The 22,168-nt window shown below is 40.6% G+C and overlaps 2 protein-coding genes across 4 annotated transcripts in view; one reads left to right on the top strand and one right to left on the bottom strand.

Annotated features, from left to right (window-relative positions):
• COG5 (component of oligomeric golgi complex 5) overlaps positions 1-1,610 on the top strand; it is a 179,414-nt gene extending 177,804 nt beyond the window's left edge. The window contains exon 23 of the mRNA XM_054399780.1: positions 1,300-1,610. Within this exon, the coding sequence (XP_054255755.1) occupies positions 1,300-1,414 (115 nt within the window). The 3' untranslated portion in view covers positions 1,415-1,610. The remainder of the gene's footprint in view (positions 1-1,299) is intronic.
• A 590-nt stretch (positions 1,611-2,200) lies between these two features.
• On the bottom strand, positions 2,201-20,361 carry HBP1 (HMG-box transcription factor 1). 3 transcript variants are annotated; one of them, XM_054399473.1, is made up of 11 exons: positions 20,303-20,361; positions 15,918-16,110; positions 14,605-14,839; positions 13,601-13,733; positions 11,988-12,099; positions 11,727-11,839; positions 11,237-11,393; positions 10,526-10,670; positions 7,812-8,141; positions 4,735-4,876; positions 2,201-3,247 (listed from the first exon to the last, which is right to left on the bottom strand). In XM_054399473.1, the coding sequence occupies exons 1-11, from the start codon at positions 20,315-20,317 to the stop codon at positions 3,230-3,232; spliced, it is 1,593 nt and encodes a 530-aa protein (XP_054255448.1). In that variant the 5' UTR covers positions 20,318-20,361; the 3' UTR covers positions 2,201-3,229. The 3 variants fall into 3 exon arrangements, with proteins under 3 accessions (XP_054255448.1, XP_054255449.1, XP_054255450.1); XM_054399474.1 differs by having other exon boundaries at positions 15,918-16,095; positions 20,297-20,317; XM_054399475.1 differs by having other exon boundaries at positions 15,918-16,106; positions 20,303-20,307.
• Positions 20,362-22,168: the final 1,807 nt, after the last annotated feature.

Here is a 22,168-nt window from a genome sequence, read left to right as displayed (position 1 = left end):
TAGGCACAACCCTGCAGCTGCTCTCAGTGTTCCCCATCTCCCTCACCCCTGTGTCCCATATGCCATCCCTTCTCCCTATGAGACCAGGAATGGTCCTGCCACCAAAACCCAGCAGACTCCTCACTGGCAGAGCAGCCACACTTCCATAAAGAGATGCAAAAGACAAAACTGAAGACTGCTCTCCCCCTGCCTACACCCCCACCCCCTCCCCCCCCCGAGACCCAGCATAACAATTTCAGCTCTGCTGCTTCAAGTATTAGCATCAGGACCTGCTTGCCTGCAGGGTGGTGCCTGGGCATATCTGGGAAGGTCGGTGGTGACAGCTTGTATTAGCACTGCAGCTGTCACCAACCAGACAATGAACAGCCATGTACTGAGGACTTGTCCTAGCCCCACTTGAAATGGGAGTCTGCTTGCACAGGTGTTTTCCTCACTGTAACAATTTTGTGTATAGTTAGAAGGAGACCCCAAGATCACTGTATCTATTACATGAAGAAAGAGAAGAGAAAACAGAGAGGAAAAGCAATTAAATTAGAGGCCATATTTAAGTACAGCAAAACTAACTTGGCCTATTTAATAAACTGCTAAGTCAAAACCTGAACATTTATGAAGTCTTTGTTTTACAGATACGTGGCCATTCAACAATACTGTTTACTAGTATAGTTGGCTGGAAGGTGGCCCTATGCTGTCAAGCAGATTTAATTACATACAGACAAGTACATAATTGGAGTTTCCCCTTTTAGCCTCGAAATGTATTTGTGGAACTAACACAAGACTACTTCCATGTGTGACATCCCACAATTTGCAAGAACAAAGTGTACAATTGTACATACCTTGTGTGTCAGCACAGCATTTCCCCAAAGGACAGCAGCAGTTCAAATGACTTATCCAGGAGATCACCTAAAGGCATCTTGATTGCTCACCAGTGCCCCAGTTTTCATTCTGCAAGCCATACTCTTGGTGTCTGGAGCAGCTGGAGTCTATTCTTTTCACTTCTAAAGGTTACCAGTACAGCAGTGTGCCTGAGTCTGTGCGTCAGAGCTGTCATTTCAAGCCATCTGCAACATGCTGCTGATGATTATTTAAATGTTAACTTGTTCGCTCCTCAAACCATGCAAGAAAAGGAGGGAAAGATCATGAAGCATTGTGTAGAGCTTTGTAAGGCCTTTTTTGCCCACTTCTTTCCAGAGACATGCAAGATCATCTGAAGAAGATTCTGTAGTAGATTAATTTCATTTGGAGATTCTGAACTTGGTTGCTGTTATCATTGATTCAGCTACTTTTTTTTTTCCCCCTCAGTGGTGCACTGGAAGCTTATGTTCAATCAGTAAGAACAAGAGAGGGAAAGGAATTTGCCCCTGTCTATCCCATAATGGTTCAGCTGCTGCAGAAAGCGATGTCGACCCTTCAGTGAATGCTGTCTGGGAAGATCTCAAAACAGGGTATGATTAGTAACAAAATCACAGGTCCTGAGTGCAACAGACCTACTTCTGGTTCATGTAAATTATTCCCAAATACATAAGCTTTACCATGAAACCTGCTTACCTACCATTTACCTGTGAAAATTCCAGCTTCTTGCTTTATGTTTGCCTTATAGGAACTTATTTATACACAAATATTATAAGGAAATCATACAATTTTTATGTGCTGTTAAGTCGACATGTAATGAAAAAGAATTATTCTTTAGCATTCAAATTTAGAAAGGTATAAAATTAGAGCATAACAATAACAGTACAATTGCTAAATATCTCAAATAAGGAATAGCTCTTTTCCTACAAGTATCGTTTTTGAACAGTTGGATACATTTTAGCCTTATTCAGAAAATCATACTTCTGGAATGCCAGAATCACCATTTTCCATCTAAAACTCACTGATTTTTAACACAGTGGAAAATATTTCTAAGTAACAAATGATTCTCTCTTGCATTGCTCTTTGCTTTGAAATAATTTATATTGATTTCAACTTTTTGCTTAAACTGTAATAAAGATCAATGACTGAATCCAGTCCCGAATCCACTATTTGAAATCTTCAGGAGCTTCCTAACAACTGCAAAGTGTCAAAATATGTTTCAGATGGGTCCACATAAAGATTTTGATGCAGAACAAGTTTGCCTCTGTAGGGCTTAGTGATGAGTTGTCTTCATGTTATAAACTACACAACACCAAATTTTAATGAATTTATTTGTAATAATATACAAGAATATAGTGTGCAAAAATCTTGGGGGCAACACCATGTAGACATGTCATAGACTGAAATTTACAGTTGTGATTCTTAAAAAACAAAACAAACCAAAAAACCAAGAAAGAAACAGCTGTTGAAAAGCCATGATTGTAAAAGTTCACAGCAGAAGCCATTGAAAACCTAATGCAGCTGCTCTAATTTTAGACAGAGGGAAAGAAAAGTGCAAGTGTTGCATGAATAGTTAAGTGCAAAGTTTGCCCCCACGGTAAAGATGTCTTATGGCAAAATAAAATATTGTAGAATATGTGGCAAAGACAAAACACAGAGTTAAAACTACAATGGTGGCAACATCAACAGCACCATTTTTCTTGAGATAATGCTACCTATCTGTTTCATCCTGTCCCGGGCCATTGTTTCCACCAGAAGTAACAGCTCTCACTAGTCCCAGGTGGTGCAGAGATCTCACTTGAGGATACAAATTTGATACATGTCAATTGCAGAAGCAACTTCACAGCCACACTAGGCTCTCCCTTCTCCACACATTTGGGTAACTCATTGGCAGCGCTGGGAAGCAGAGGCTGGTAATACACTTTGCCATTTGAGAAAAAAACAAAGTAATATGGTTGTGCAATACTTATTGATCAGCAATAAGAATCAATGTACATAAACAGCTGTTATGTATTTTAAAATTCCCGGTTTTGTACATTTCCTTTTAAAAATAAACATTTTTACACATCTCCTTTGCCTCTTCTAAAGTACTGTAGCACCACAGGATATCCATGTTCAAGCCTATATTACCTGATACATATATATGAAGTTTGGAAGAAAAAATAAGGCAATTTGGTTTAAAATGTTGATAGTTTTAGCTTACTTAATGTTCTATTGCAAAAAGCAAATCTGCACTCATATTAGATCATTTCCGACTTGACGGTGCCAGTATTTTATGGTCACACAAAGTCACAAGAAGTAGTAAGACCTTGATACTGCATCTTCTTGCCATCAAGCAACAGCCATTTTGTAAATACAGAGTTAAAAGGAAAATTCTGGCTTAATGCTGTTGTGATCCCTGAGAAAAAGAGAAAAAACAGGTTAGGGGTTACCAGGCAAAGAGGAACTAGACATTATCTAAAATGTAGCAAACACTTGTTTTGAAATCCAGGAGTACCTGTAATCATTAGTCAGGTATTCAGAGGAAATCAAAAGCCACAACAGATGATGTTACCTCCTGATCATTAAAAGAACACCAAGACTTCTTTATCACAGCCTGCAGTCCAGCATCATTACTTGGTAAAGTGATCAAGCTGCAAACAACATTATTAGTTCACTGAAATAAAGCCATTAAAAAAGGGTATTTCCTGGTCTTAACACTTGAGGGAACAGGTTCTGCCAGAATTGTTACCTTCACTGAAAGAGACTAAGAACAAATGCCCTACTACAAGGCAGGGTAAGAAAGCCATCCTTAGAAAGGCCAAACTATCACCATGTCTTTCAGTTCCATATAAAGAGCCCCACTGAGTTCCTTAAGCTCACAGGTGGACATGTGAAGTGAAATTGATCTCACCATCCAACACCCAAGAGTGCAGTAGTGTAAAAGCAGAACAAGTAAATAGAGTTCCTTGTGGAAAAATACTACTAACAGAAGCTGTCACTGTTGATTAGAATAGAATACAGTGAACAGAAAAACAGCTTGTGCCTAGCAGCTGGGAACCCTCCTGCAACAAGGGACTGAAAGCTCAGCACCACGTATGTGTAGCAGTAAAAAGTGACTTAGTGCAGGAGCATTTTATTAGGTCTTAAGGCAACATTTGCATATGCTCTTGAGAAAGTAGCCTCATTTACACATGAAAGGATGAAATCTTAAACCTGTGAAATCCACAGGTTTGATGCTCCTAGCCAGCCATAAAATGGCTGATGAAAGGACCTGCTATTGCATGCACTTCAGTGGATGTTTCCTTCCAACATACTCTTCCAGTTCAGTATGCAGGTTGTCAGAATCTCCTTGTTTTGATGTTACCTTAAAAGCCCTTATCTCACCTAATGCATTCATCACCTACTAATACAGTGCTGTGCACTCTTAAATTCAAAGTGGGTAACAGTTTCTTTCCCTACAGAAGAGTTATCTATTGTATTTATTTTGCAATTAAAACAGAGGAATAAAAGAAAGGGATTGATAGAAAAAAATTAAATTGCTCCCTTGATAACTTTATATATGAAGATATAAATTATGAGTAAAAAAGGTAAAGAAAAAGCTTCTATTGACTGAATCACAACAGAGAAAGATTTTGTTAAAACTGTGTTTGAGGGAAAGGGACAGATGTAATTCAGGTACCACCTCAAAGTCAGGTATTTCCAACAAAACGTCACACGTCCTTCTGCATTTCAGATCTAAATCCAGTGGAATTCATGGAACTCTCATAAAATATTCAGAATACAGACAACTGTCCAAAATGTTACAGAACACAGAATCAGCATGAAGGTTTGGGCAGCTACCATTGTAGCTACTGTATGAATGCATTTAACCACATAAAGAAGACAACTGCTTCACAAACATACCGAATTTGTTCGTTTTCGTTTCCAACAGTCGGGATTTAAACGTTTCTGTTCTTCTGCCAAGGCCTTGGCTTCTAGTGTGTACATCCGTCTTTCTTCATTTTTCATCTTCTTCCACCTGTCACCAAGTATCACACTTATGGCTCTGCAAGATAAATGTTTACAGTAGGTCAGGACAGGGAGTTAAGAAATACCCTTATTATTTTCTTCTTTATCTCAGCACCTAAAAGAAGACAAAAGTTAAACATGGAAATAATGCATACAGAGGAAATCAACTGTATCTTAAAAAACTTTCCTAAAAAATAATAATGCTTTTTATTATCTTTTTATACTGTAACAGTTGAACAGCTGAGACTTCTGTGGGAGCAAGCATGGGTCAATGCACATTCTAACATTTCACAGCATGTACATTTGAGCACACAGCAACTGACACAAACCAGCAAAATAAGGATGTTAAAAAAAAAAAAAATACCACCACCGAATGGTAACTCACATTTGTATTGCTCTACTTTTGTATGAGAAGACTGTGACAGATTTGCTGAAAATATGTTCTCCAACAAGCAGTGCAATGATCTGAATATGACCTCAGCCAAACAAGTATTTGGTTAACTACAAACCCCTATGTCTATTTAACAGACATGTGTAACTTCCTCCACCTTTAACCCTGACTGGGCAGAACACATGTAATTTCCCATTTGTGTGCAGAGGGAAGCATTTGTTCTAAAACAATTTCCAGAAGCTGAATGAATTGGTTTTTCCACTCCTTATAAAGCTGATGTCTTTGGACAATATTTCCCTGTATTACCATGCCAAACTACTTAACTGCACTCCCAAATGTTGGATCAATATTCCATTAAAGCTTGAACTCCATCCTTTAGCTGAAGGAAAATCTCTAGACAACAGCTCTTTTATTAATGACAATTACTAACCTACTGAGTAGGCATGCTTTGGCTCACATTACAGTCAGTTCTCTGGCCAGCTTCGAGAAAGAGGTGCATACAACTCAGTACTTATCACATGGAAAAGTTCCTTGTTGGCAGCCAAGCTGTTCATACTAACAGAATCAAGATCAGCACCATCAACAAAATCACCCTACTACACTGTTGCTTTAGGTGTCCTTCACCTTCACTGCCTTTGTGCTCTTAAAATGCTGTAAGACAGATGACAGTATTTTAGCAATAGATTAACATGCAGGATGCAATCCCTTATACTGTGATTCATTCAAAAGAAGTTGTCAAACTTTATCTGAGAATGCCCCAACTTTAGTAAGTAATAAGTGCTGTTCTGTTACTAGTTCAGATTATTTTCTTCATCTTTGTGATGTATGCTACACATGTTATTCAAGTATTTTCAAATGCACAATCAAGTTCACCTGCAATTACAGTGAGACTCTAGAACTAGAAGCAAGTGCCACCCTAACACAGTATCTCAGGTACGGTCTTACAGTCCACAGTATGCTTGAGCATCATGTGAATGCTGACTTGCATTCTGAGTGTTTACAGCTCACTATCTTGTTGACATGGCTTGAGCTACTTTGTCTCAGAACAAATGGCTTAACTGTCCTTTCTTTCATGCACAAGAAAAGTAACTGTAGCAAACACAAGAGCTCCAGTGCACAGAAATGGGTACTACATGTAACCAACCCTTACTTGGTAATCTGAAAGTGGCACATACACATTTACATTAAAAAAATAAAAAAAAAAGCGTTGCCTCCAAACAGCTGAATGCCCCAGCAACACTTAAGTGACAGTAGGTGAATGCCTATCAAATCAGTGATCATGAACTCTTATCATCTCTTCTGTACTTGCCAAGAAACTGCCTCCAAACAGTACCATGAGCAGTGCACTCATGCATGCTTCTAACTCTGTTATCATTTTCCTTCAAGGTAAAGCTGCTCATCAAAATATTTGACTTACAGTCATATCCACCTAGCTGCAGTGCCAATTCACTGCATCCATTTGAAATCAACATTTTAAATTAAACACATAACCATCACAAGCTTCCCTAGCTAACATTCTGTTCCAATTCTCACTGGTAGTTGAAATTAATGTCAAGACAGCAGCTGTGCTTCACTGAAATTACTATAAACGCAGCAGAACACACAAGACTGGTCAGTATTTAAGGCTGTATCATTTGCATGGTAGCATTTCATTTCCCCACACCACCTACAGCCTCCTTACTAGAACATTATAAAATAGCCAAAACCCTCTCAAAGCCCTGTCACCTTTACCTTTTACTAAATTTAGTATTAGAATTTTTATGTGACAATGTTTACAGTACCAGTTTTCATAATGTTATATACATTAAAAATCTGATTATAAGATCAGTGCATGTTCATGCATTTTAGTTTATACTTACATATGCACAATTAGCACAAAAGGATTATTTAAAATATATATAATCAAGACCTTTATAAAAAACAAGTGTAGACATGAATGTGCATATAAATAAAATCAAAACCAAAAAGAACAAACCAACACAGAACCCTCCTACAAACATATGCTCACATGACTCTTCCTGCAAGTTTCAGCAGACTGTTGAATGCCTTTAGACAAGCAAAATGTACTGTTTGGATGAGCAGCTTTCAGATACCCCAACAACCAGTACTGTCAGTATGATACACAGACTGAGAAAAAATTATAGTAACTTCACTTAATGATTTGCAGTATTATGTCAAGACTAATTCAGAAGAATCAGAAATTTCCTTTTTCCATTACTGTACATGAGCAGAGAGCTTGGTAGTTTTTCCCCATGAACATTTCTCATCAGTATAAACAAAGACTGCTGCTTATTTGTGACTCTGCTGTGCACTTATATACATGTCAGCTGCTTTACCCAAATGCTTTCTCAGAAGGTAAGTTTGCCAAAAATGGCTTATGTCAAATTGGCTGAGTACTGTAAACATTTAAAGCCCACCCATAAACAAAGTTTTGTGTCAGCAACTTCCAAAACATGGTCCTTGAAACAAAACACACACATTTTATTTCTATGCAAAATTTAGTCCACTTAAATTGAAAGGTGGGACACAGATACTGTGCTAGCTCACCAGTGATAACAGAAGCACAATTTTAGGCTATTACCTGTTGTCTTTCCCTGGATACATCTGAGTATATTCAACTCTGTATTTTTTGGCAAAAAGCATGAAGGCATTCATTGGTCTTTTGCACTTGTTTGGAGAAGTGGCACTCACAGTACTTGCAGTCCCTGAGCTGTGGCTTTTGCCAGCTTTGCTGCACAAAGAATTGGAGGAAAGCTGAGATGATGCAGTAGATGCACAGTTTTTACTACTGCATTCTGATCTCTCAGTATCTTGGTGGTTCGATCCTCCACAAGATAGAGAAGCGCGACGCTGGCGAGCCATGCTGCTTAGCACATAAACTGCAGAGGAATCCATTGGTGTAAAATCATAACTACAAGAAAAAGACATATCATAAAATGGTCAAGTAATTGTCATGTAAAATCCCTACACAGCTGTTCATTCTTCAGCTATGCTACATTTCTAGTGTTCTGGTCTCTTTTGTGTAATAAGGAATTGTGCCTGATGCAGATGTCAGTATGAAAAACAAACGTAATTATACACAGTCTTCAAATTTCATCCTCTTTTGAAGTAAGGGACAACTGATGTTAGAAGAGTAAGCATTAAGGTCACTCACAAATACGTATTAATTACAAATACGAAAACATTGTATTAAAAGAAATCATATATATATATATACACTATTATACAATTAACCTCTCTAGGCAGTTACATGCATATTAAAGACAAACCTTCCACTGAAATTAAAATACTGTTTCGAGACTCATGATGTTGCAAACTATTGGATTCAAACCTGACAAATGTCTGCCCTCTAGTGACCAAAACGTGAGCTCCATCGACATTTCAACAGTGTGGATGAGTTTAAACCTTCAAATTCCATAAACTGTTGTAATTGTTGGTTGATCAGCAACTGCAATTAACCTCTAACCACTACAGAAGAAGTTCAGTTCCACAGACTTATCTCTAGATGTGAGCATATCAGTCTGGGAAACATGGGCTATACTGTCTTTAGCTTGCTATATGGGGAAACCACACCTGTAATGGTACCGCTCAATCATAAATCTAAAACACTAAGTTACCACCACAACCCTAAGGCTCCTCTTACTCACTGGTCAATGTAGTTCTAGTTGTGTACTTTATGGAAAAAAAATTAAGGGTTTTGAAAAGCTTTTTTCCAAACACAAAATAGACCCCACCTGGAGTACTGTGTCCAGTTCTGGAGCCCCTATTACAAGAGGGATATGGACATGCTGGAATGTGTCCAGAGGAGGGCCACCAGGATGATCAGAGGGCTGGAGCACCTCTCCTATGAGGAGAGACTGAAAGAGTTGGGGCTGTTCAGTCTGGAGAAGAGAAGGCTCTGAGGTGACCTTATTGTGGCTTTTCAATATCTGAAGGGGGCCTACAAGAAAGCTGGGGAGGGACTTTTTAGGGTATCAGGTAGTGATAGGACTAGGGGGAATGGAATAAAGCTGGAAGTAGGGAGATTCAGGCTGGACGTGAGGAAGAAGTTCTTCCCCATGAGAGTGGTGAGAGCCTGGAATGGGTTGTCCAGGGAGGTGGTTGAGGCCCCATCCCTGGAGGTGTTTAAGGCCAGGCTGGATGAGGCTCTGGCCAGCCTGATCTAGTGTGAGGTGTCCCTGCCCATGGCAGGGGGATTGGAACTGGATGATTGTTGTGGTCCCTTCCGACCCTGACTGATTCTATGATTCTAAGATAGAGCCTTTATTAACAGGAGAACTCAAGATAGAGCCTTTATTACCAGACTTTACTACCTGGTTAGGTCATTTTGCAATCTTAAACACTGACAGGCTAAACCAACATGGAACTTTTCTAGTGTCTGAAATTCACTCTCAGAGGTCAGTATCTTTTTACACCACTGCTGCCTGAGACTGATAAATTTAGAGAAACATACAGCATTACAGAAGCTTCGTTTACTCTTTTGTTTGAAAGCAGAGTATTTCTCCTCTGGTGGTACATGCAGCTGATGATGTATTTCCGATTTATCATCTGACGAAAACCTGTTCTCTGACTTTTACACAATGGGTTCAAGCTTGAACATGAGGAGAAACTTCTTTACAGTGAGGGTGATGGAGCACTGGAACAGGCTGCCCAGAGAGGCTGTGAGTCTCCTTCTCTGGAGACTTTCAAAACCCAGCTGGATGTATTCCTGTGCAGACTACCCTAAGTGATCCTGCTCTGGCAGGGGGGGTTGGACCCAATGATCTCTTGAGGTCCCTTCCAACCTCTAATGTGCTGTGATACTGTGAATCATAAAAAGCAGAAAATACAGAAATACTAAGAACTTATTACTGAAGTACTGTATTCTAAAGCCATGGAACATCCATTTATTACTAAGAAACACCTCAGGTAATTAAGATACACAGCTGCATATGAAGCACAAGTTATTTAATAGCTCGCTATTGTGGAAAAACTGCACTAGGCTTTTCAAATACAACCTGCTTTAGCTAAAGAATTTATACAGATTTCTATTTTTACCGCTTTACCGAATCTGTGTTAAACTATCATAAAAAGAGGCTAAAAAGTGATTGCAGCACAAGACATTACTTTGTTATTTATCAGAGCACATAATCACACACCGTTCCTAGCATATAATTTTTATTTTTCCCTCTTGTTTATCTTGTCTTACCAAAAGTGTTCTCTTTTTGTTCTACCTAATGCTTCAAATTCTTGTAGACTTAAGGTGCCTACTCATTAAATACAAGAACCACTGAAGCCACTTTATCCAAAAATTACCTTTTAAATGTATCAAAAACACCTGAATCATCAAAGTTAATGGCATCAGGGTGTCCAGGAGGTAGACACAGATCTCCAAGATGCATTTCACAGCATGGAATGCCATGCTGTACCACAGTCAAGCTTGGATAAAAAGATGACCAACCTGAAGTGGTAAAGAGTTAAATTAGACAAACGGCCAGACAATCTCTCTAGTTCTTAACTGGAACAATCCTATATCTCTAAATCGAAGTATCTAAACATCTCTAAATGGTATCATTTTATAAAAATGTCCTGATGGAATTTCTTTCACCCAAAAGAAAAATCAGAAACACTTACTCAGAGAATTCTTACTGCAAATAGTTTATCTCATAAAATCTCATTCTAGCAAAAGAAGTAATCAAAATGTGGAAATTTTCATCATCGGAAGTTCCATGTTTAACAAGTGAAAAAACTTCCCTTTTTTGCAGCTTTCCTTTCTCGCCCCAATTTATCAGCTTTCCTGCGCTCCACTTACATACATGATCAAGTCTTTCCTTAAGAAATATGCAGTATTTCTGTAGGTTTATAACTTTACAGTTTTATTCAAATTCTGGATTTCTTTACAAGGATAGTAAACTGATTCTACAACACTGCTTTTATCAATTTCTTCAACAACACAGGGCACCAATAAAATCTGCAACACTTGCTAAGAGTATTTACATAACCAAGTATATTTGTAGTATTTCATACCTTTATTTTTAACATAAAAAGGATGATCAAGTCTGCATTCTACTGTGAGCAAGCCATCCTCCACTGTGCCAGGGTCAAAAGTCAGCTTCAGCACTGACTCACCAAAGGAAATGCTTTCTTCGTGAGAAATCAACTTCAAACCATCGGAACCATATCCCTGTAAACATACACACAATTCAAAATTTTTCCCCTATGGAAAGCACGTACTGTGTACACTATAGGTGCATACTCATCATCTTACATTACTTTAGAAGTACCAACATTGTAAGTGCCCTCAGTACAAATTAATAAAGACAATCTAACATTCAAAATACACCTAAATTAATTCAGTTCAATTGCTTTGCAGCACAATAGTCAAACAGTACAGTGATCTACTCTAGTTTAGTATAAATCCATCTTCCTGAGACAGTAATGAAAGGCACTAACATAACACAAGAAACTAAACAATTGCTGCAAGTATTGAGATCAATTTGTTAGAACTAACAGCTACCTTGTAAGGACTCTCTGGGAGATTTTCCTCTTTTCCACAGCTTTCAGATCTTGCAAAATCCTCAACATCCTGCCATTCATTATTGTGTCCTTTGTGAAAGCACAGGCGAGAGCCTAATGGATTTTTTAAAAATCCGCAACATTAGTCTTATGTAAAAAGGTATTAACCAAAAAAAAAAAGATAAAAACAAACAAACCAAAAAAAAAGCCACACACAAAAAAGAGAAAACAAATACTTATTTGATGAAACATGTTATTTTACCTTTTAGAAAACAATGCCAAACAGTTGAGGGCCAGGAGTGGCACCATCCTAAATCATCGTCATCTGAAAGGGATGACATGCAGAAAATGCCAGATTCTGATTCACTATTCACCTATTAAAAAAAGCAAAATGGTGTTACTATTTCACCACGGAAGATCTTAGGGCTGGTCTCAAGTCTTTAGACACATTCACTAATTTGCATCTATGTCATCATTTTGCCTTCAGTATGAGTAAGAATGTTGCATGAAGGCAAAAATCAAAGAATGCAATAAATGTGACTGGTGTATTTTGATCACATGCACCATCCTGAGTTTCATTTCACATCTACAGAGTATCTTAAGTTTAGGTACAAGCATCTGACAAGTTATCACTTTGTGATCCCCAGAGCCATTCAAAGCACTCATTAGTCTACAGTTAAATTACTGGAAAACTGTAAGGCCAAGTAAGTTCTACATTGATCACTGGGAGAAAGTCCATCATGTCAAGTTTCAGACACAAATTAATACACAGGAAATGGAAAAGCAGGCCTGACAGGTTTGGGGTATCTAAAGGCTTGCGGCTGAACCAAGGAAGTGTGGTCAGGCAATCAGGAAGTGAGGTGGATTGTGATCTGGTTGAAGGAAATAAGTCAGAGTTGTGGTCAATGGCACAGAGTCTAGCTGGAGGCCTGTATCTAGTGCAGGCCCTCAGTGGTCAGTACTGGGACCAGTGCTGTTCAATATAGTCATCAACGACCTGGATGAGGGAACAGAGAGCACTGTCAGCAAGGCTGCCAATGACTCAAAACTGGGAGGAGTGGCTGACAGACCAGAAGGTTGTGCTGCCATTCAGCAAGACTTGGACAGGCTGGAGAATTGGGTGGGGATAAATTTAATGAAATTCAACATGTGTAGAGTCTTGCGTCATGTACCAGTTCAGGCTGGGGGCTGCTCTGTTAGGAGAGCAGCTCTGGGGAAAAGGACCTGAGTCCTGGTGGACAACAGGATGACCATAACCCAGCAATGTGCCCTTGTGGCCAAGACGGCCAATGGCATCCTGGGGTGTGGCACAGAGCCACTAAGATGATTGTGGGAGTGGAATCTCTCCCTTACAAGGAAATGCTGAGGGAGCTTGGTCCCTAGCCTGGGGAAGAGGAGACTGAGGGATGACCTCACTAACGTGTATAAATACGTCAGGGGTGACATTCAAAACCTGTCTGGATGTGTTCCCATGTGACCTGCTCTAGGTAATTCTGCTCAAGCAGAGGGGTTGGACTATATGGTCTTTCAAGGTCCCTTCCAACCCCTAATGTTCTGTGATTCTGTGAAAAGAAGATGGTTCCTTATTTCAAGACAACAGACTAAAAATTGTATTAAAGCGTGCAACAGAAGGAACAAGAAGAAAAGGAAAGCTTTATTAGAATGTGATCTCTTCTCAAAAACGTGGACACTATAATGCAGCACTGCAATCCTACTGTGCTGGATAAAAAAGAAAAGTAACAGAAAATCTATATTAAATAGAAATGGTATTAGAACTGAACAGATTATTATTTTAAACTAGATTTTGTTTTCAAAAACACTAATCCATTACTCATGCATCTTTATTTACTTCAGGAATGTGTCAGAACCACTCACCCTTTCATGTCTGACTGGTGTTTCATCTAAATCATTCTTGGAGAAGTTAGGATCATTCTTTGATGATCCTGGTGGAGGACGTGCATAGGAATGTAAACTTTTGCTTGTAGCTATTATGTGAACAGGAGATGATCTACAACAGAAAAACATATTTTAAAACTTCTCAGATTAAGACAAGGCTTTGCTGCCGTTACCCTAAAATGCTTTTATTTAACAAATATTTCTCTTTGCATGAGCTGAAGTCCAAACAAAACTTCCCACACAGCAGTATGCAAAAGGGATGATTAAAGGGTACAAGCTTAGGCAAAGGCAGCATTTAGCACAACTCCTGCATAACTTCTATACATCACCCAAATGACAGTACTACCACCATGCCAGCAGCTCCTTGTCATAATGCTGAAGTTTTTACAAATACCTTAAACAGAATACCCCATTCTTACATAAACACATCTGCTATGTCCTGATGATTAAATCCCGCCTATATTCTTATCATACACCTAAGATCAAAGCTGTACAATAAAAGGTGAAGCCCAAAAATGTCTAAGATCTAGTGCTGCTTTCCAGAGCCTTACAGAACTTACAGATCTCTAATCTGAAACAGTATCAATAAAAAACACAGCACATTAGACTAGCTCTTAAAAAAAAATTTAAAAATGAAGGGCAATGCACTAGTAAGTATTAAGAATTCAATTTAACAAATTCATTGTATTTTTTATGTGCTGCTTCACAATAGATAAATGTCCACAATATCTGAGCTTTCTGTGGTTAGGCAATGTCCTTATACCATCCTAACTCAGTCATGGCTGTCAATTAAGCAGCTCTTGCAAGAGACTCTGAAATGAGTCCTGTACTGTCTTCCACAGAAAAAAATAAAGTTACTATACAGAAAAGATCAAAATCAGGGTTCCGGTTCAAAGTCAGAGGTGTGAGTGAGTGAAGGAAACGCTTCTGGACACATGACCTAACTAATCTTAAGAGTTCAAAACTTAAATGAATGCCAGTACCTGTTATAAAAAGAGCACTGCATCAAAGGACTTTGTGGACTTGTGGCTATATTTGCTAGTTCTGTCAACCAGTTCACACCATTCTCACAAGAATAAGCACTTTCTGAATTGCTGTTTGAGGTATGTTGCTTCCATGAAGGTCTTGAACACTCCTGATGTGAAACATCGGCACCAAGCTGAAAAAGTGCGGGTGGGGTAGAATCTGTCTGCACAGCCTGTAGTTCAGGAAGATCATCTACAAACAAATGCACAAATTATCATTGTTATACCTACTGATAAACTCTAGTTGACATCAAATCTTGTAAGTAAAAATCAAAAAGAAAGCACAACAAAGTAGTTATATTTTCTCTTATCACAATTACCAACATCTCACAAACCCTATTCGTAATACTGAAAATGGCCACAGAAATTATCTCAAATCTAGTCTACTGCACATTCATACAAGCAATTTAAGAAAAATATTAAGTAACTAGTAATTCTGGCTTTAAAATTTTTACTAAACTGACTAACTTACACATAATTGTACTGCAGAATTACTCAAAAGTAGCAACACACTTTACTAAAGTAATAAAACAGTCAACAAAAGGCTACTAAATTAATCTGTCCTAGCAGGTATGAACCTAAAAATTGTCAACACCAGGGGCTGTACAAAAGCTTTTTGTATTTCCATCAGGGAAACAGAGTTAAATAACTCTGAAGTCAAGAAAGCTGCGTATACAGCCCAGTAGGGGAGAATTTCTGTAAGTAATTTACACATTTCTCTTGTGTATATTACACAGACAGCAGAGGAGAGCTCAGCTTGTTAACAGCAGTCTGTGTTACATGCTATCGTGTAACTAAGTACTGTTATTCTTAATCATTCCATGGTTTCAGTTGTATGTGTTAAACGTTCCATTGATTATACCGATACTCTCTAGGCACACGCAATTTTCCCCCCAATATACAAGAACTGAAGTTAAATATTCCTTTAGCCCAAAATCTCTATTTGCACCTGATCTAAAGCAGCATAATTTTCCTTAAGGAGGAGCTCTCAATCTTTCTGAAAGTTTATTATTCTTGAGCCAAAAAACACTTCTCTGGCAATCAGAGCACATTTAAGTCAACAGGCCAGTGTGTCAGACCTGGAAATGGGCTAAAGGTAAAAATGATCACAAAGTAAGACCTTCAGGTGTCACAATGCACTGTCATAAACCCTGCCCTATTCAGGTTTAAAAATCAATAATCTCACTTAGCCAACTTCCAGTAATTTCACTACAGGAAAACTGTATCAAACATTAGAATTTGGCTTCTTCTGCAAAAGTTCTGTTATTTACCAAGTTCCATGTGTTCATCACAGGATGCATATCCAGGAGAAGAAGGCAGGTTTTCATTACACTTCAGCAACTCCAGTGACTCGTTCATCCCTGAAGTTCTTTTGTCCACTACCAGAAGGAGTTTTTGAACTGCATTAGGCATCTGATTTGTCTTCACTTCCCACACCATGTTAGGATGCTCGAAAGTATCTGACTTTAAAGAGACAGAGGTTAAAATTTGTACATAAATAAGATGGTTTAAGTTGTATTTGCCAAGCTACTTCATTACCAGAACCCTGAATCCTGTTGAGAACCACTGCATAATTTAGATTGAATGAGACATTTAGAGATGATCTGGTACAATCCTTGCAGAAAGCAGAGTCAACTCTGAAGTCAGATGAGACAGCTTGGGGCCCTGACCACTTCAGTTTCTAGTATCTTGAATGACAGTGATCCCCTGACATTTCTCAGGAACCTGTTTCAGTGCTGTACAGAAGTCGTTCCCCAAATGTGGCTTGAACTTCACTTTACTTAGCCTGTTCCTGTTGCCTCCAAGAGTCTGAGGTCATCTCCTCAATTATCACTCAAGCCAAGGCAAACAATATTGGTACCCTGAACCACACATCCTGACACAGAAGGCAACTGGATGAGTCAGTCTGATGAGATTTGCCTTTGGACTGTACTCTTGTCTAGCCTTACAGAGTCAGGGCAAGGCTGTCAGAACCTGCTCCACAATCTTTCTAAAGGATACAGTTAGGCTGACCAGCTCACAGTTTCCCCACATCTTCCTCCTTGAAGCCAGGTGTGACATCTTTTTTTTTTTCCCAATTATCAGGAGCCCTCTTGCCACCAAATCCACTGCCTTTTGGAGACCATCCTCACAATGACACTGGCCAGCTCCCATGACACATCCCACAGTCTCAGCAACTTGCACGTGTCTGACTAGCTCACAGAACTGGCCTGCCCTAACTTGCTCTTCATCTACTGCAGGCAAAGTACCATCTTGCTCTGTCAGATGCGTGTTGCTAGGCCCAGGGACTTGAACCCATCAAGAGGCCTTGCAAATGAAGAGCCAAGGCATCATCCTCCACCTTTCGACGTAAGATCTCTTACACCATTTAGCATCAGGTCCATGCTTTCCCTAGTTACCCTTTCACCATTGGTGTATCTGCAGAAGCCTTTTTCGCTGCTCTTCACATCCCTTGGTATCTTAATTCTAGATAACATCTCAAACACATTTGACTACTAACATCCTTAACTGTGTTGTAAATGGAAGGAAAAAGAAGCCTCTACTAGTAGATTTCACTGCAATTTCATTTCCCCAAATCCCAGTATTGTAGCATTTATACCACAAGAAATATTTTTAAAAATCTTCAGCAGTCAGAACTGTGGGATTATCTTACATAACCACTGTCTCTATAAGATGAAAAACAAGGTTATCCAGTCTTTAGTAATTTGGTTATCTACTGTTCTTTTCAGATGATGATGACGAATTAAAGCTACCATAACCTGATCACCTTGTATTTTAATGCAATGTCATTGAAATGGACTCATGAGTCCCTCACAAAACAGCAGAAAACACATCTTAGTAAGAAAGAAAATTGGCAAAGCCAACCACATGCATGCCCACTAAGTAAGCTGCCATGCACATTTGAGAAATAAACAGCTAAAACACCCCAATATGCCTATCATCCCTAAAGTTCCTTAAATGCATAGTCATCTGACAATTATGAAAATGAACTAGCTTTATTTTAATGAACTGTAAAAATGTGTTGTGCGTATACAGCTGACGTTAACAATATTCCACATTTTTACTCATTCTATGAATTTTTTATTTTGCAGCTTGTCCAATACAAAATATAGTTAATAAGGTATTTAGAGACATAATCCTCTGAATTACATACTGCCCCCACCAGAACAGGTCTGATCTAAGCTGTACATTTTTTTAAATTGTAAATTTCTAACCTTCTCATCTCCTAATCTTTCAAATAGACACAAAACACACATACACTCGCATTTCAAACATACAAAGCTGTCTGAATCTACTCAAATGGCTTGACTACAAAAGTCACAATGATGCAATTCTGATTTCAAGGGGTGAAGATTGAAGGTAAATAAGAATATAAAAATTAAATAATGGCATGTGTATTTCACCTCTAAGAAGCATCTTTAATGAAAATTATTCCTCTAGTGCCCATGAGAGACAGTAAAATTATGTAATACTCCAAAAGCAGAAAGCTCCATTTCTGAATGGAAATACCAGAACTCAGTAGTACAGGTCAGGACCTTGATTATCGCCAAGCCATTCCTTTTTTTTCTAGCTTTTTGATGTTCTTCCTTTCTCCACCTCTGCTTTACTTCCTCACCCCGTATTTTCTTGTTTCTCCTCCTTCTTCTTCCTTCTCTTCCTTTCCCATTCTTTTGCCAAAATGAACAAGCTAGCTTATTTAGGGAATGTTACCTCCATTTTCCTTTAAGCTGGCTGCCAAGATCTGAAAGTACCTCTCCTTGTATCCCAAGAGGTGAGAGATAAGGTACAGATAAAACACACTAGTCTGACAAGATACTTGAGAAATGAAGCATTTTTCCAAATCACAGGAATTTCTCTAAACTAAAGCTACCACTGCGCCAAAAAAATCCTCCAAGAAATTTAAAAACAAAAAAGGTCCCAATTTTATTTTTCAATTTTTTTTTTAATACTACTTGATTAAAGCCCACTTTGAACATTTTGTGCTTCTTTTATTTATCCTCACTCTTTCAATGCTTTGGAACACTAAGAATAATGGTCATTAATTAGCTTGTAAAGATTTTTTTATTTGACATCATGTTCAAAACTTGTTACGACATATTTTCTTAAAAGATGCTTCACAGGACTATAACTACTGCCATTTTCTTTAGTGGCTAAATTATTTATTACTTGGTGTTTCAAAATACGTTCTTCACAATGAAACAATGATGATATTGACAAAAAGCTTATTAGCTAAGCCACATCTACTTTTGAAGGACAAAAATACATTCAGGACAAAAATAAAGACTGGCTGAGAAGAGATTCAACACCAACTGGGCAGCATCCACCCAAACCACACTGTACAGGAATGCCTGGATGGAAGTGCTTCCCGTGACTTTCCTTCTGGTATTTGCCTTCCTTCTCCCAACCTACCGCCGAAGTTTCAGGCCAAGTGTATGCCTGCAGCAATTCACCGGGTAGAGTTTTAATATGGAGTACAGCTTCGCCAAGTAAAACACAACATACCGGCAAGACTGGATCTACACCACATTTACTGGCACAGCTGCTTTGATCAAGGATTCTCGCTTCAAATCCCCAATTCGCACAGCTGTGCCAGAAAAACGCTGCAGAAGCACAGCCTCAGAGGAGCACAGAACGTGATTCATGTTTTTGCACAGACGACCTTTTAGCACTGCACATGCCGAACCACAGATTTTACCCAACTCTACTGGGTGTCTTTCCCCTCCCACCCTCGCCCAGGGGGGCCGCGGAAGCAGCACTGCCGTCCCCACAACATTTAACCACCCTTCGCAGAACAAACTGTACTTCGATTACATAAGGTATTTACAGCAGAATTAGAGGCGCGTGAGCACGCGTCAGTACGTGACCCCCGGGGAGAGGCCGGCAGCCACTCGGGCGGCCGAAAGGGAGCGCCGTTCCCCGCCAGAGCCCCTTCCGTAGGGCACCCCAGCCGCACGGAAGCCCCCGGCCCCGCCGTCTGGCCGAGGCCGCGCCCGGAACTTACCCCACCACCCTCGCCTGTCATGTGATCCCGCCTGGACGCTGTCCTTGTTTATAAACTTCTGCCGGCACCACGCATGCGCGCAAGGCCCCATTCATTCTCAACTGCGTAACAGCCCGGATCGCTCGGGAGGGCAGACGTCGGGGGCGCCTCCCCGAGCCCCAACGCCCGCTGTTACGCCCCAGTCAAGGACGCTCAACCGTGCTCGCGCGGGGTCCCCGCTGCTCAAAGCTTCCCCCAACTCCTTCCCTAAACAGCCGCTACTCCCCACGGCGGGGCAGAGCGCCCTCGCTCTGACAGACTGGGGCAGACGGGCGCTCCCCGGGGCAAAAAAATAATGGGGGGACAGCCGCTCTGTTTCGCTTGCTTTCGTGGTTTGCCGCCGCCACCGAAAGGCCTCAAGCGGAGCCAGCGTCCCCGCACAACCCGTGGGATTTAGCCCGGCAGTGTGGGAGGGTGGCGGCTCCGCCGGGCCGCTGAGAGAAGGCGCCCAGTAAACAACGTACAAGCTCCCACTGCTGCCAACAGTCAGAACTCAACGGCTTCCTCAGATCCGCGGCCACTGTCGCTCCCCTCCAGCCTGGCGGACCCTCTCCCTCCCCGGCCGGGACCTCACAGACCCCGAAAAGCGGCAGCTCCAAACTTTGTAACACTTACCAAACCCGTCGCCATTACCAAATTACCCTCGTCTTCCCCCCCCCTCCTCCCTCCTCACAGTGAAGGCCCGCCCAAGTATGGCGGTGCTCCGTCGCCGACTGGTCGAAGACGACGTTGCTCAAGCAGGAGCGCTTCCTATTGGATGTCTGGCCTGCTTATCAGGAATCCGCCCGAAGGGCGGTCATGTTTTGACTCTCCTGGTCGGTGGATTGCACCGCGCTGCACGTCAATCACCCCCAGGCAGAGCCCCAATTGGCCAATGCCTCCTCTGGCTCGCTAAGAGCCATTCTGGGAGCTGTAGTCTTCGCAACGGCCGCCGCGTGTCAGCTTCCCCGGGATAAGACGACAGCCCCCAGGATGCCCCGCGCGGCCTTCGCCTGATAGTAAACAAGAATCGCAGGGACACGTGTACCCTCGCCGCTGGTGGAGCCTGCGCTGTGGGGGACGGGCGGTGGTGAGGCTAGCAGTTGGTCAGCCCCCGCCCCGCAGCGTAGAGACGCTGCGTGACCTGGCGCTGCCACGAGGTGGGCCGCGGAGGAGTGACCGTCCCGGTCTCCTGCGGCAAGAGACTGCTTTTTGGCTTCCGCAGCTCCGCCGAGGCAGGCGAGGAGCGGGCCCCGAGATGTCGGAGCCGATGACTCACGGCGTCAGCGTGGAAATGGTGACTGGGTCTCATGTAACGATCACCGGGTGCCTGGTACCTTTGGTGATTTACCACCATTAACTAGCGCTCCGGCACGCTGTTACAAAACGCGCCCTACTCGCATTTCACCAAATAAAGATTGTGGTGTGCTGAGGTTAAGGGAAGTTGCTAAAGGTCAGAGAATGAGTCAGCAGCTGCGCTTGGTCTCACTCTTTCCCCACTTTCGTTTCATAAAATGACAGTGGTGGTAGTTCTAGTTCAAAATTAATGTTGTTAGGGAAAAGATTTGATATTTTTTTGTTCTTGTTTTCTCTTTCTTTGTTCTTTAATTCCATGCTGGTTTATCAGACCATTAGTGTTTCCATACGTTTATTGCCAAAATAAGAACCTGAGTTTAGACTACAGATACTTTTGAGATTTCCCTACTGGAAAACTGCAGAACAGACTCCTGCTCTCCTGAGGCCAACCCCTCATCATAAAATAGATTCGATACAAAGCAAACACATGCAGTCATCAATAGGATTTTAGAAACGGGGAGATTTCAAGATTTTGCAACTCTTGGGATTTTTCCAAGAAAAGCATTTCTTCCTTGTCCTGTTTTCAACATCATCACAATCGCACGAATGTGTCCTAAATCCTGTATCATAGCTTTTGTTGCAATTTGGTACCTGCAACAGTTTTGCTTACAGGCATGCTAACACAGCTGTGCAAGAAAAATGGGCCGAAAAAGCAACAACTATTACAATTTAAGTAGAAGTGGATCCGTATTTAGAGCTCTTTGCCAGCTGTGCCTCATCAAAGGCACGGGTAGTGGCCACTAGAGGGGATGCTGGGTTTATTGTTTTTTACAGATCTACAAGCATAATGCAATTTAAAAGGAAAAAAAAAAAAAAAGGAAATTACACACCCTGAAATTGTACTTAGCATCCAAACATACTCGGTATGCTTAGCACATCAGTTTAAGATTTTGCCTTTCCAAGAAGTAATAGTTTGCCTGTTAGTAAAGTCATTGCCATCTGTAGGCATTACTTTCACAAACATGCAGCGTCTTCTGCAATATGAATTGGAAATTACTACTTTTCGTACATATATGTGCAAGTTTAGTTTAAAACAAACACACAGAAAGAGTAGAAACAACAGTGCCATGGAATTTAACTAAAAAAATTCTCCGCTTAATCACATAACAAAGCCACCCTTCAGAGATAATTTTCCCAGTTTGTAAA

The sequence above is a fragment of the Indicator indicator genome, chromosome 3 (genome assembly GCF_027791375.1).
Source record: "Indicator indicator isolate 239-I01 chromosome 3, UM_Iind_1.1, whole genome shotgun sequence".
In the NCBI taxonomy this organism is placed as follows: Eukaryota; Metazoa; Chordata; class Aves; order Piciformes; family Indicatoridae; genus Indicator; species Indicator indicator.
The sequence above is the reverse complement of the archived record's forward strand: the minus strand, read 5'-3'. Positions and strand labels throughout refer to the sequence as shown.